At 48.9% G+C, this 15206-nt stretch overlaps 2 protein-coding genes across 2 annotated transcripts; one reads left to right on the top strand and one right to left on the bottom strand.

Annotated features, from left to right (window-relative positions):
• Positions 1 to 433: 433 nt before the first annotated feature.
• On the top strand, positions 434 to 4119 carry LOC121991783. Its single transcript, XM_042545814.1, has 3 exons — positions 434 to 618; positions 710 to 776; positions 899 to 4119. Exons 1-3 carry the CDS (start codon positions 553 to 555, stop codon positions 1744 to 1746), a joined length of 981 nt encoding a protein of 326 aa, XP_042401748.1. The 5' UTR covers positions 434 to 552; the 3' UTR covers positions 1747 to 4119.
• On the bottom strand, positions 2931 to 3452 carry LOC121990116 (probable transcription repressor OFP9). The gene has a single exon (XM_042544336.1). The coding sequence runs from the start codon at positions 3450 to 3452 to the stop codon at positions 2931 to 2933; it is 522 nt and encodes a 173-aa protein (XP_042400270.1).
• Positions 4120 to 15206: the final 11087 nt, after the last annotated feature.

The raw sequence follows: 15206 nt of genomic DNA, 5'->3' as shown, positions 1-15206 counted from the left end.
AAAATATAGGAGGACTAAATGTCATTTTTTAAATATAGGAGGACAAATTATTTTTGGAAGGAAAACGTAAGGGGATTTAAAGTTATTTAACCTCAATATTGCCAAACTATCCAAACTATCAAGGAATATTTTTTCCTTAATATCATGTGATTTTAAGGAATATTTTTTCCGTTTGAAGATATCACATCCGTAACACTACTTTTTGATCGAGACCGACCCAAAAGTCTACTCGTCCGCTGACTGCATGACGCCCTTGGACTCCACGTGTGGTGCGCGTTGGTCAACGTGATGTCACCAACTTCAAACTTACTTCCGGATTTAGCCTTCTTGTCCCTTTCTTTGCGCTACGCATCAATGGGTAAATTTAGATCCTTTAAGGGATATTCTTGTAACATCAGTTCTGCCTATTTATTTTAGGGCAGAAGATCTGTGGGCACCATCCGTGCACCGGAAGAAAGCGAGAGGCGAAACCGCTACCGTTACTTGGGTCTGCCCGTTTTTAGGGTTTGCTAAGAGAAAAGGAAAAGGAGGACTCGTGAGGTGGATCGATTGATGGGTTACGACTCGATGGCTAACGTTCCTTCGCTTCCGTCGATGGTGTCCGGAAAAAAGAAGCGGGTACGTCAAAGATTGTATTTTTGTGACTTTCGTTATGCCAATGGAATGATCCAGATTGTGAACGATCGAAGCCCTTGTGTGTCTTCATCAGGCAAATCGATCTGCGAAGCTGAAGCAGTGCAAACTCGATGCTCGGCGTGAGCAATGGCTCTCTCATGGTTCGCTCTGATTTGCCCCCCTTTTTTCTGTTTTTTCTAGTATTGAGATTTGGGCGATCTTTTACTTGAATATTCATTGTTTCTAAAAATTGTATTTTTCTCTCTTTCCTTTGGTGGATCAGGTAAGGATAAGGATGATGATTCTAATGTCACCACCGGTCTTCATTTGCAAGATCCTCCCTTGGCTCCGAAAGGGATGATGAGAGAAGCAGAGGGCCGAGATGGCATTTCACCGTTGCATGAATTTAGGGATATGGATTCCTCATTCCGTAACCCTACTGTAGGTAATCATCATAGAAGGGATGTCTCTTCAGGCGTCAGTAGAAGCAGCAGAAGTAGCAGCCTGGATTCCACCTCAAGAAGCATCAGCGATGATGAAGAGGAAGAGTATATAGACAACAGAGGGGAAGAAAACGGGATCCTTGATGATTGGGAGGCGGTCGCTGACGCCCTGACTAAGGATGTTGGTGATGCTAACCTTAGTCGTCGTTCTGTTCATGAAATTACTCCCTTTAAGGCAGCTGCCACGCCTGGTGTCCCAGTTGAGGTCTCTCGTGGAGGGAGAATGACAATGCCGGAGCCCGTCCTTAACACCAGAAGAGCTTGGGGACCAGATGACTCATCTCGTCCTCCAAGCCTTCCAAGTATCTCAAAACAGTGGATCCTTCCAATGAATGCAGGCCGGGACTATCGGGTTTCCCAACAAAAGGGTATCCTTCCCTTGCCTATTCCCTGCCCTATTTGCTATGAGGATCTAGATCTGACGGATTCGAGCTTTCTTCCTTGTTCCTGTGGATTTCGGCTTTGCCTGTTCTGCCACAAAAGAATTCTCGAGGAAGATGGTCGTTGTCCTGGATGCAGGCAGCAATACAACTACATCCCAGGTGGAATGGTGGAGGTGAACGTGGGAGGAGCAGGGCCTCCAGTTTTGCAAATGCAATTGTCTCGTATATGTACTTCAAGGCCTTAGAATAGCTGAAGGCTGGTTCTAGCTCTCTCTTTGCCTGTTATTGTAATCTCCTATGAAGATGCTGCTGGTATCAAGCTCTTATAGAGTTTGTTTCTTCTCAATGATGAATGTGAATATCTTTTAGGGGCCTTATAGGCTGGTGTTGCAATATTGGATCTCTATATTCTGGACACTTTTTGGAGTATAATTGTTGCACCGTGACCTCTTGTTTATTATAGCATAGGCCGTCATGTACACTATCAAAATTGGTTTTGCCGCATCGTTTTTTTCTCTTTCTTTTCTGCATGGAGCTCTTTTTTCTCACATCTTAGAATTCCATTTAACTCTATCAAAAATTCAAAATCTAATTGAGTTTTATTGCTTTTCTCTTGTCTAGGCATTAACGAACAGATTCCTAAGCTTATCGCAGGTAACATACTGAGTTATGGTGAATTCTTGTGCTTTATACCGCTTCTGATTTAAGGTTCGGTTGCTCCCACATGTGCCTTGATTTATTCATTGCTTTAAAATTAGTGCACTTTATGTTACAACTCGTAGAAGTCTTCCCTATTTGCTCTTTTGTGCTTCTTAAAGCATATATGGCTTTAAAAATTGATTAATTTTTCATTTATACTACTGATAGTTATCTTGAATATCTCTTTTTGTAACATCCAAGTTTTCGAGCTACATGTTTGTTATCATTAAGATTCAGGTTATGAATATGTGCTGCTCTTGCTCTCTGTATATATGTATTTAACATTATAGATAGCTGGAGTATCTGAAGCTGACACAAAATACATTGTTCTTGTAGTTCTTTTTTGGAAGAATGAAGTTGGCTTCTTGGTATTTGTTTTTAACTTTTGGTGGTTTAAAGCTGTTTATTTGTTTACTACATTATTTGCTGATAGATCTACATTAAGATTGTGCCCCAGATGTTATGAAGATGCAAGCTGGGCTGGCCTGCATCAATTAATTGAGTTTCTTGTTGCACAGAATCTCAACTTAGATCCATGAATTTTTGTTTGGTATCCTCAATGTTTTCCTGTTGCTTCATGTTCCTATTCAGCATAAATGGCTTTGCATTCCCTTTGTTGAAAATAATGCCGCTAAATGCTAAACACTAAATAGTATTGACAGCCTTAAACATAGCGTGAAGAGGGCTTGTTTCACAGATGTCTACATCTTTCTCTACATTCCTGTTCTAGCTACCACTTATCTCTACAACAGAAAAGACTGGAGCACACTTCGTGGAAGGCTTCAAGGATCACGAGCCGCTGCTCTGAGGAGTTCATCGACAAGTAGCAATTCAAGAGGCTCCGGAGTTCCTTCGGCTCCTCCATCCTTTTGGACGTAATAACCTCTATCATTGACACCTTGAAGTCCCCCTTGGGGTCATGAGACCTCCTGTCCATGGCGATCAACAAAGTGCACCTACTTTTGCTTGCTTCGGCTACCACAGAGTTCATTCTCCTCTGGTGGCGCACGCCTGGATCCCAGTGATGACTGATAATCTGCTCCAGCCGAGCCTGCACCATGCCATGCGCGAGGCTGGACAGTGCTTCTAGCTGCGTGGAGTCATTGGAGCTCTTGATGCCGCTGTTAGAGGAGACACTAAGCCTGGAGCTGCAGCAAAAGCACCCGCTGGAGTGGTGCCTGCCGCTCCTCTCGGTAAGCTGCTGCTGCTGCTTCTGCTCCTTGCACCTTCTCTTGCCCATCCAAGTCTTCATCCTCAATCGGTGCCTTTAGCCAAAGCTGTGCATATGTTGGACGAACCTACAGTTGGAAAGTGATAATATAATCCAACTTTAGATTATATTATGGTGGCAAAGATTGGTCGGTACCAGAAGAGTACTACTCCTTGAGCAATGGATCAATGATAGTGTCTCCTTGCAGGAAAAACAGAATGCGCCATGCCTGATGTCGTTGGTTCATCTTTGGGGGAGATCATGAAGCAGAAGGTAGGCAGCAAGTAGCTACAATTGAGTGAGGGAAATCATTAGCGTTCTGCTTCAGTCAGTGTGCTGAGTATGGCTGCAGATTTGGCGTGTGTGGGAGGATCTCTGGCAAAGGCCAACAGTCCAGATCAGATTGGTCCCTTGTGTTTGGCTTCAGAAAGAGCTACAATCTTATGAAAGGCTTCCGTATAGAATTTGAAACTCATGCCGCATGAAAGAAACATATATAAAAAATGTATAGAATATGTATACTCATTAACATGAGAAGAGTGAAGCCATGATTGCCCGGCCATGACCATGAACAAGTTGTGTCCTGGAACAAGTTATGAAGAACTAGTCGATAAGTTGAGATTACTTAGTGAAGGAGTTCTTGTTGTCTATACTAATGAAACTTTATGCTATGGATTTGATGGAAAATCATGACCTTTTATATATCTTAGACTTGGCTTCACACTTTGTGCTTTTTACCATAAAAAAAGTATGTCCTTGAATCACAAAAGATTTTCTAGGAAGTACAAAAATACCTAGAGTCTATCTTTTCATATTGCTACATTAATGGATGAATAATTTTAATTATTCTTGATCTTGTCTAAAAGCGATGGAGATAACGTGCTGGGCCGATAACTTTGTCGTTAACTGAGAGAAGATTTCAAGCTGGAGAAAATGATGAAAACTTGGTATTCCTGTCTGCGCATATCAAAGAGAGCAAACGAAATGTTAGAGTGAGAACTAGGGAGGGGCCCCTAGCGCAGGTACTTTGATACTCAAGTCAGTCTGGTGGCCGAGCGAAAAGTGGAGAAGAAGATAACAGTAGATGCGTACGTGCAATCTTTCGTTACATGTATATGAACAGTTTGTTGTAACCTTCGTAATAAATGAGCTGGCTGAGAATGTTTGTTGTTAGGTAATGGAAGATATATAATCACGCTCATAGAAAGGTTCCATTACAGGTATAGTAGAATATTCCTTGACAAATAGCTGTTATCCTCTGTTAGGTTATTGTGATTCTCTGATAATACTGTCCCCTGGAGGTAATCCGACCAACCTTATGCCCGACCGGTCGTATGATGGGGGACTTACACAGGAGAAGAGGCACTAAGCCCCGAAAGTTTGACTGTCCCAATGGTCGACCAACTGTATACTGAGAGTTGTCTTAGTACTGAGAAATGAGCAGTTCTCTAAGTTCGACTGACACCAAGTTCGACCGGCAGTATACGGAGAGACTGCCTTTACTGTATGATGAGAGCATACCTCTGAAGGATGGGGAGCTAGGTGCCCTATACCCGACCGACTCTTTGTTTGATCGAGTTTATTCTGTGTATCTTGGCGCTAAATGGAGCGTTAAGTTCCTCAAGTCTGACTGGTGCTTAGGCCGATCGGCTGTATGCTAAGAGACTTGTGCTTGAGGAATGGGGAGTTGGGTCCTTTAAGTCCGACTAGCTATAGGGTTGACCGGCTATATGTTGGGTGATTTGATATTGAAGTCGAGCACTAAACCTCTTAAGCCCGACTAGTTATGGAATCGACCGACTTCTTATTGAAGGTCTTAGCGCTGAGGAATGAGGAGCTGAGCTTGGGTGAGGATGATTCATTCAGCTGCATATTCTTTGACTCTGATTGCTGCCTCACTAGGGTTTTGACCACCACTTCACCTCAACTTTGACTGCCACATCACTTTAAGGATTGATTCTTCATTACCTTTGAGTCCATTCACAACATACTGTATCAATTATATTATTACCATCTCTCCAAAACTCTAGAGCATATGGCTTATGTTCCCGGGACTCTGGTGTCATGGTAAGAAGTAAGACAAGCTCCGTAGACAATAAGAGTTTAAATCTCACTCAATGCATATTATATCTAGGAGTTTGAAAAACTCGTAACGTATACCGTCCGTTAGGATCTAACTATGCTTTTTGATTTATTCCGATGGTCTGTGAAAAATTTTATGGGACCAGGTCGGACACCTCCAGAATTTGATGGATCGTATGAGCTGAATATCTAGATTAAAAAAAATAAAAATACTTAAATATATTTTATTCTCTAATGAGCACTCTATGAATTAAATTCTTATGAATTCATTCATTCAGGATCTAACATGAATAAACTCCAATGAATTATTCTTGAAATTTTACATGTTCAGCTCATAGCAACCAATAAACTTGGTCTCGAGATGTATTAACTCTAGAAAATCTACCTTAGGCTATGTGTTTCTCTTCGCTAGCTAGAGGTGTTGTCTTATGTAAGAGAATGCCCTTAAACATCAAAGCTTTCAAGTAGATCTATATATACTTCATAATGATCGCCATTCATAAATGTTTTTTTTTCACATACATTTGACATACGCAATTCAAAATTCAAATAAGTAATCAAAGTTAAATCATCCCTTCTAAATATTGAAGATTTTTTTTAATGATAATCAATGTCGTCCAACTTTTAGATACAAGTCTATCTTTTTATCTTTAAATGTTATCTAAAACATCTTGTTTATTCTTAATAATCTATTTTCAACTAACTATTTTGATACGGCGAATGATGAGGAGCTCCAAGTGGGGTCTGATGGTCAATAGATCAGAGTAGATGACTGATCCGGCGGTAAGAATCCGGAACCCCATAAGGAGGGGTCAACGCCACGGGGAGGTCAAAGGGTCCAGTGGCTCGTCGGAAAGGGACGAGCCGACCGGACTCGGAAGAAAGAGAAATCTGGTAGTAAAAGGCACCCTGGTAGGGACCAGGGTTCCGACGCTCAAATGAAGCAGTACATAACGACCGAGCGGAAGGACGTGCCTCCCGGCCGGCGCAAGGAATTAAGGCCGTCCGGACGACGTTCTTCGCCCGCCCGGCCGGCCCGGGAACATCTTCTGACAGCCGTCAAGTCGTATGGCTACGCCATACTCCTAGTCTGACAACGGGGGGTCCTGTTGTCCCATCGAAGAACATGCTCGGACTGTAGCAGTATGGTGTCAGGTAAGCTCTCTGACAGGTGCATACCGGGGTATGGGTTGCTGACACGTATGCACCTCGGTGGACATGCATTAGTTCCTTCTCCGTCCTATATAAAGAGCCTATTACTCCGCCAAAGGTACGCATAACACAAATTTGGTAGCCACTTTTTCCACCACTTACCTGACTTGAGCGTCGGAGGGTCGCCGCCGGGAATCCCTTCCCGGCTCGACTTTGGTGCAGGATCGTCGGAGCTTCGTTTGACCAGCCGGAGATCCACTCCATCGACTAGGAGCGCGCCACGTGCCTAGCGTCATTTGGTTCAGCGATTCGGACAGGATCAATTTGGCGCCGTCTGTGGGAACGCACCTGCATCCGAACGTGAACGATGGACGAGGCTGGACGACAACACACGGTGGCGCTTTCAACAGAAGAACTCGACGCTCTGGTCGAGATGAGGGCCGCCAAACTTGTGGAGCAAAAACAGAAAGCAACAGCCGAGCGGCCGGAGCAACAAGCAACATCTGCGTCGGGTGGCCGAGCGGAAGCACCTCCAGCCACCGTCGCATTCCATCGAGCCTTATTTCGCACCCCTGAAGCAGTACCAGCTCGAAGAGATAGAGGATCTTCTTCAGACGAGATGCCTAGGCGAGATGACAGAAAGGGGAAAGCCCCCCGAGCGGACTCATCTCCCGAGCGAATTAATCGCCAATTCTCGGAGGCTATTCTACGAGACCCTCTGCCCAAGCACTACGTGCCTCCGACGATCGGCGAGTACAATGGAACAACAGACCCGGATGATCATCTGGGTATCTCCTTCCATCGACCGGAGACAAAGGACCCATGAAACCGACCGAACTCGCACCGAGAGGCGACATCAACAGACGCCCAATCGGCACCGATCTCCAAGACAGGAGAATCGCCGAGCGTCCAGAGAACGGTCCCGACCGTCCGCTCGGGAAGAGGAAAATAGGAGCAACACTTCCCGAGGCGAGATCAACGTTATTGCTGGGGGGCCGACCGGAGGAGACTCCAACCGAGCCAGAAAGGCGGGCGTCCGGCAGCTCCAGATCCACGCAGTCGGTTGTAGCCAAGAGCGGGCGAGTGGACCGGAAGTCATTTTCGGGCCTGGGGACTTAGAAGGAGTTGAAGTCCCCCACGACGACGCTCTGCTCATTAAAGCGGTAATAGCAAATTACACTGTTCACCGCATATTTGTTGACACAGGGAGCTCGGTCAACATCATATTCAAGAAGGCGTTCGATCAGCTGCAAATTGATCGAGCCGAGCTGCTGCCCATGACGACCCCGCTCTACGGGTTTACGGGCAACGAAGTTCAGCCGGTCGGACAGATCCGGCTGGCTACTTCGCTGGGAGAGGAGCCGCTCAGGAGGACCAGGACAATAAACTTCGTGGTGGTCGACTCTCCCTCATCCTACAACGTCATTTTGGGACGACTGGCGCTCAGTGAATTCCGGGCGGTCGTCTCAACCTTCCACCAGAAGATGAAGTTCCCCGTCGAAGACAAGGTGGGAGAAGTACGGGGAGATCAGTTAGCGGCTCGGCGATGCTACATCGAGATGATCCGAGCAGAATCCAACTCCGCTCGGAAGGCGCCTCGAATCGAGGTAAATGCCATCACTGAAAAGCCACCCTCTCTAATTTATGAAGAAAAAGAGGAAGTGCAGATTCACCCGACCCGACCGGAGGCTACAACTTTTATTGCCTCTGATCTGGAGGAGAAGCAGAAGGAGGAGCTGATCCAATGCCTCCGACGAAATCATGATGTATTCGTCTGGTCGACACATGAGTTGCCCGGAATTTCGCCGAGCATAGCGCAGCATGAGTTGCATGTCCGACCGGACGCTCGGCCGATAAAGCAGAGAAAAAGAGATTTCAGTGCCGAGCAGAACTCCATCATCCGGGCGGAAGTCGAGAAGCTTTTGGAGGCCGGCCATATACGCGAGGTGCAGTTCCCGAGCTGGTTGGCTAACGTAGTATTAGTCTCCAAGCCGGGTGGCAAGTGGAGAGTCTGCGTCGACTTTCGGGACTTAAACAAAGCATGCCCCAAAGATCTTTATCCCCTGCCCCGGATAGATCAGCTGGTGGACTCTACGGCCGGCTGCGAATTAATTTGCATGCTCGACGCCTACCAAGGATATCATCAAGTGCCGCTCGCCCGGGAAGATCAAGAAAAAGTAAGCTTCGTGATGCCATTCGGATTGAAGAACGCCGGGGCCACCTATCAGCGCTTGATGAACAAAGTGTTCAGGGAGCAGATCGGGCGAAATCTGGAAGTCTATGTGGACGACATTCTTATCAAATCCGTCCGAGCGGCCGATCTCTTCAAGGACATGGAAGAAACCTTCCGAGCGCTACGCAAATATGGAGTCAAGCTAAATCCCCAGAAGTGTCTGTTCGGAGCAAAAGGAGGACGTTTCTTGGGGTATATAGTGACCGAGCGGGGAATCGAAGCAAATCCCAGCAAGGTGAAAGCTCTACAAGACATGTCGCCTCCAAAAAATACAAGGGAAGTGCAGCGGTTGACCTGTCGGATAACCGCATTGTCCAGATTCATCTCCAAAACTGCCGACCGGAGCCTCCCTTTCTTCAAAATTTTGCGCAAGGCCACTAAATTTCACTGGGACGAGGAATGCGACCGAGCATTCGAAGAATTGAAGACATATCTTAATTCCCTGCCTGTACTAGCCAAGCCGATCGGGGGTGAGTCACTTTATATTTATCTGTCTTCAACCGAGCATGCTATAGGCTCGGCACTTGTAAGGTCCAGCGGCGAGGAGCAGCCGGTGTATTTTCCGAGCCACATTTTAAAAGATGTTGAATCTCGTTACACCGGGCTCGAGAAGTTGGCCTTTGCTTTGGTTCTAGCCACTCGGCGCCTTCGACCATATTTCTTAGCTCACACCATCATTGTCCGGACGAACAGTCCACTAGGAAGAGTACTGTTGAATCCAGAAGCGTCCGGACAGCTCATCAAGTGGACGGCAGAACTCAGTGAATTTGACATCCAATATCAGCCCCGCTCGGCGATCAAAGCGCAATCCTTGGCTGATTTTGTGACCGAAGTGCAAAGGCCAGAGCCGGAAGCTACGTGGAGAATATATGTGGATGGGTCTTCCACTCGGCTCCGAAGTGGGATTGGAATATTGCTGCTCTCACCTCAAGAAGAAAAGATGCACCTATCCGTCCGGCTAGATTACAAAGCTACCAACAATGAAGCAGAGTATGAGGCCCTCATAGCCGGATTGCAGGCAGCACGGCATGTGGGAGCCGGTCGGGTGACACTTTATTCGGATTCACAGTTGGCCGCTCAGCAACTTTCTGGCACCTTTAAAATCAACAGCGTTCGGCTTAAACTCTACGCTGAGGCCTTTGAAAAACTCAAAGCTACTTTTCGAGAGGTGCTTATTCAGAAGATTCCCCGAACGGAGAACCAGGCGGCCGATGAGTTAGCCAAACTCGCAAGCTCAATAACGTTGGATCACCTGGTGGCGCACGTCGACCGGATGCAAGGCCTCACGTTTCCAAGCGACTGGAGGACACCCATCATAGAGTTCCTCCGCTCGGGAGCCACACCGGCCGATCGGGATGAAGCCCAGTTGCTCAGGAGGAGGGCCGGTCGGTTCACACTCATTGGCGATCAGCTCTACAAGAAGGCTTTCTCTCGCCCGTTGTTGAAATGCATGAGCTCGGAGGACTCGGCTTACATCCTCCAAGAGGTACATCAAGGATCGTGCGGAAGACATCTGGGCGGACGATCACTAGCTAAGAAGATCCTGCTAGCTGGATACTTTTGGCCAACCTTACAAATAGACGCCGCTCGGACAGTAGCTACGTGCCTTTCGTGCCAGAAGTATCATAACTTCTCCCACCGACCGACAGAGGAGATGAAGGCATCAACCGTCTCATGTCCTTTCGATCAATGGGGAATGAATATTGTGGGTCCATTTCCGATGGCGACCGGGCAGAGGAAATTTTTGCTGGTGGCGGTCGATTATTTTTCCAAGTGGGTGGAGGCCGAGCCACTAGCCAAGATCACCGAACAGATGGTCAAAAAATTCATCTGGCAACACATCATCTGTAGGTTCGGTATCCCTCGCCGATTGGTTTCCGACAATGGGCGGCAATTCACAGGGAAGGTGCTAGAAGATTGGTGCAAAAGCTACGGCATCGAGCAACACTTCACGTCCGTGGCTTACCCCCAAAGCAACGGTCAAGCCGAGGTGGCCAATCGGGAAATTCTCCGTATTCTGCGCGCTCGGCTCGACCACTTGGGAGGGAGTTGGCCGGATGAAGTGCCGGGCGTTTTATGGGCCATCCGAACGACTCCTAAGGAAGGAACGGGCGTCACACCTTTTCATCTGGTGTACGGCGGCGAAGCGGTCATTCCGGTTGAAGTCGGCGTCGAGTCCGTCCGGGTCCAATGTTACGATGAAGGCAACGCCGAGCGAAGGAACATGGAGCTGGATTTGGTTGACGAGGAGCGAGCCAAGGCATCCGTTCGGCTGATGGCATACCGTCAACGGATGAAGCAAAACTACAACCGGCGCGTCATTCCCAGATCATTCCAGGTCGGCGACCTGGTCTGGAAGAAAGTCAAGTCGGTCGGCGACGTCGGCAAGCTTGAAGCTCCGTGGGCAGGTCCCTTCAAAATCATCGAGAAGCTCCGCTCGGGCGCGTATTATTTGGAGGATGAGGAAGGTCGGCAGCTAGATAGGCCGTGGAGCGCGAACCACCTCTAGCCTTACCGGGCAGGGTGAAAGGTGTGCCTATGTAAATCATCCTGTGTACTTTTTTCGACTGAATACTTGAAATGTAGAAATGAAAAATCAAGAGAACAAATAAGGCATCGCCAACAAAGAAACGAAGGCCCCGCGCCGTTCGGCCGGAGGTAAATTGGTCGAGCCAAGCGCTCGAGGAACGAAGGCCCCACGCCGTTCGGCCGGAGGTAAATTGGTCGAGCCAAGCGCTCGAGGAACGAAGGCCCCGCGCCGTTCGGCCGGAGGTAAATTGGTCGAGCCAAGCGCTCGAGAAACGAAGGCCCCGTACCGTTCGGACGGAGGTAAATTATCCGAGCCAAAATGCTCAATGCTGAAGACCCCGTGCCGTTCGGCCGGGCGTACGATACCCAAGCATTGACACAAAAATCGAAGGCCACGTGCGGGAAGCAAAGTGGTGTAATATGGCGCTAATTCTTTGTATATTTTCGGTTAGCCTATATCCTCATAACGTCGGAAGCAAAAGTGATAAAAAGGAGGGCAAAAAGCTTCGCCGAACGGAAGAATCAAAATTAGCCTGAAAGGTCGTCTAGCCCAGACGTTAAACCGTAGAGACGAGCCGGCGTCTATAAATCCCCGAGCAGAAGGCCGACGAGCCCCGTCGTTAAAGATCGAGAGCCGCGCCGACCGGCTATAAAATCCGCGTCGTCTAGCCCAGACGTTAAATCGTAGAGACGAGCCGGCGTCTATAAATCCCCGAGTAGAAGGCCGACGATCCCCGTCGTTAAAGATCGGGAGCCGCGCCGACCGGCTATAAATATCCGCGCCGTCTAGCCCAGACGTTAAACCGTAGAGACGAGCCGGCGTCTATAAATCCCCGAGCAGAAGGCCGACGAGCCCCGTCGTTAAAGATCGAGAGCCGCGCCGATCGGCTATAAATATCCGCGCCGTCTAGCCCAGACGTTAAACCGTAGAGACGAGCCGACGTCTATAAATCCCCGAGCAGAAGGCCGACGAGCCCCGTCGTTAAAGATCGAGAGCCGCGCCGACCGGCTATAAATATCCGCGCCGTCGAGCTCTGACGTTAATGAGCGAGAGACGAGCCGGCGTCTATAAACGTCCGAGCAGAAGGCCTTGCGAAAATCCAGCAAAAACCCCTTTGAGGCGAGGCGCGAAGCAAAAGATGGTTAACCGGAATTAAAAATGCGAGCAAGTGAACGAGCGCCGTCCGTGCGCCGAGCGGCTGCTTAGTCGCATGATGAAAGACATTAAAGACAATTCGCTTATCTGGCGTAGCGAGGTGCCGAGCGGAAGAGTTTTAAAGAACACTTAAAGTTGGGACGAGGGAAAAATTTCTTGCCAAAATAGAAAGTGAAAGGAACAGAAGATTATCTAATATGCAAGCCAAAAAAGTCATTACAGAGATAAGCGGGGCCGAACGGCGGGAATTCAAAAAAGTTACAGAAACGCTCCTCACACATCAAAATCAAAAAGAGCGTCGGGGATGGTGTCCATCACGCTCGCTAGATCCTCGGGGGGGATGGTCAGCTCGGCAGACAGGTGGCCTTTGGTCTTCAGATAGCCCACTGCCGCCTTGATCGCCTCCTCGAAAGTGAGGGATATCTTGTCGGTAAACTTCTCTCCGAAGTTTTTCGAATGGAGGAACGCCTTCCTCACTTCATCCGAGCGGGCCGACTCCCCCTCTTGGTATTCCTTGAGCGCGGAGTGGGCGGCATCACTGGCAGCTTGAAGCTCCTTCAAGTCCCCATCAAATCTCTGGAGATCAGCCGAGCGGCTCTCCTTCTCGGTGGTCAGCAGGGCGTCCAAGTCTTTGATGCGTTGCTCCAGCCCCCGGATCTCCACCTTCATGCGGTCCATATCATTGATGGCTTGTTGCTTCCAAGTGGTCGCCGTCTTGATCTCCTTGTCTCGTTGTTTAATCATTGTTTCAAGCCGAACGACCTTGCTCGCCAGATCGGACACCCTTTTCCGCTCGGCATCCAGCAGTTTTTGGGACTTCTCCAGAGCGGCCGTCGACTGCCTGGCCTCCCCCGCTGCTTTCTGTTTCTTCAGTTCATCCTCCAGTTCGGCCAACCGATCGCTAATGGCGATCTGCTCCACCCAGTTCTGCTAGCAAACGTGGGCAGGTTAAAAACTTAATTCAAATACACGAAAAAAAGGGGGGAGGGAGAGCATACCCCTGTGGCTGACTGAAGGTTGTTGTCGCCGAGCTGCCCGGGAGTTAGCGCAGCTATTCGTCGCCGAGCATCCAACCAAGCTTGGGTGAAAGGGCCCGTCAGGGTGATCATCTGCTCAGGAAACACTGGCCGATCAGCAGCAGCCATGTACTCCTCCGAAGGAAGGCGCAGAACGGTTTTAAGTAAATTCTGGCCGCTCAGCTCGCTCTGAGACGGCCCACCAGCAGACGAGGAGGGTAGCTCGCCTAAACGCCTGATACGGCGCAAAGTTCTTGAAGGGATGGAAGACGGCACCTCCGAACTGGCCCTCGGAGAACCCTGAGGGGTCGGGGTACTCTCGAGGGAAACCGTCCCAGACTGCACCGGTGCATCCGCGCCCCGCTCGGGTTGTGGCTCATCAAGTGTAGAGGCAGGGGCGGATTCCGGTCGTCGGCGTTTCCTAGTGCGTAGCGGCACATCATCGGCCGAACGGCCCTCCACCTCAGTTTCGGTAGGAGGTTCTATGTCACCCGCGGCCTCATCATGAGGAGTTGGGACGTCTGAGGCTTTGGGGACAGTGGGCATCCCCTCACCTTCTTCGCCTGCCGGATCAGCCGGAGCAAGGCCCCGTTCGGCGGCCTCCTTGTTCGTCACCGCCTCAATCTGAGCGGCCTTCAGTTTGAGCTTCTCGGTAGCTTTGGCGCGCCACATGACTTCAGCAGCAGGAGCAAAAAATAAATCAGTTAGAACAAAACAAATGGGAAGATAAGGAAACTTACTCATGCTGCAGGGCAGATCGGTTGTGGTAGAGGACAAGCCGAATATGTGCATTACTCCCGGGAGGAGTAGTTTGTCAATATGATAGCGCTGGCCAACTAGCCGTTCGGCTGCATGAAGGTAGGCCGCGTCACCTCTAAATTTGCCGAGCTCCAGTTGCGATGGCATCGCCGTCTGCCACTTGGTGCGAAAAGTTGGCCGTTCGGGAAAACGTATATAGAAAAAATGCTCCTTCCAATGTTTGTTGGAGCTCGGCATATTATCGAAAAGGACGAAGCCTATCCTAGACTGGAAAACAAAAGTGCCCCACTCGGCTTGCTTGGGATAGTAGAAGTAGTGGAAGATTTTTGGGGTTAAGGGAACGCCGTTCAGTTTGAACAAAACTATCACTCCGCTCAGCAACCTAATAGAGTTGGGAACTACCTGGCCGAGCGGAATGCGGAAATAATTGCAAACTTCTAAGAAAAACTTGTGGGGTGGAAAACGTAGGCCGGCCAGAAATTGGTCCCGGAAGAAAACAACAGTGCCGGGCGGCGGATCGTGAGGCCGATCGGACGGTGTGGCTAACACTATTTGGTGGTCGATCGGTAGGTCATATGCTCGAGTGAGGCGCAAGGCGTCTTCCTCGTCGAACCGGCTTTCCATGTTCAAGTACCAAAGACCCGGAGTACCGCCGGTCGACTGCGAGGTACTGGTCATGATCGAAAGGCCAGAATGCGGGATAGAAGAGGAGGGTTCAAGCAATGGAGGAAAACCGACTGAAAAAGATGATTAACAGAAAGAAGAAAGCGTCGGGAGCGAGAAAAAGGTCTTACAAGCGAGGAAGATGATCGGAAGAAGCCGTATGGTCGTCGGAAAGCCTGAGCACAAGGTCGCCGGCAAAAGGAGGA

The sequence above is a fragment of the Zingiber officinale genome, chromosome 6B, assembly GCF_018446385.1.
Source record: "Zingiber officinale cultivar Zhangliang chromosome 6B, Zo_v1.1, whole genome shotgun sequence".
Lineage (NCBI taxonomy): Eukaryota > Viridiplantae > Streptophyta > Magnoliopsida > Zingiberales > Zingiberaceae > Zingiber > Zingiber officinale.
This window is presented reverse-complemented; position numbering and strand designations above follow the sequence as displayed.

Bases quoted from the DNA above. Each gene is read 5' to 3' on its own strand.
- LOC121991783 (XM_042545814.1), top strand. From the start codon at position 553: ATGGGTTACGACTCGATGGCTAACGTTCCTTCGCTTCCGTCGATGGTG. The intron at 619-709 runs GTACGTCAAAGA...TGTCTTCATCAG, and splicing joins TGTCCGGAAAAAAGAAGCGG to GCAAATCGATCTGCGAAGCT. The intron at 777-898 runs GTTCGCTCTGAT...TTGGTGGATCAG, and splicing joins TGAGCAATGGCTCTCTCATG to GTAAGGATAAGGATGATGAT.
- LOC121990116 (XM_042544336.1), bottom strand. From the start codon at position 3,452: ATGAAGACTTGGATGGGCAAGAGAAGGTGCAAGGAGCAGAAGCAGCAG.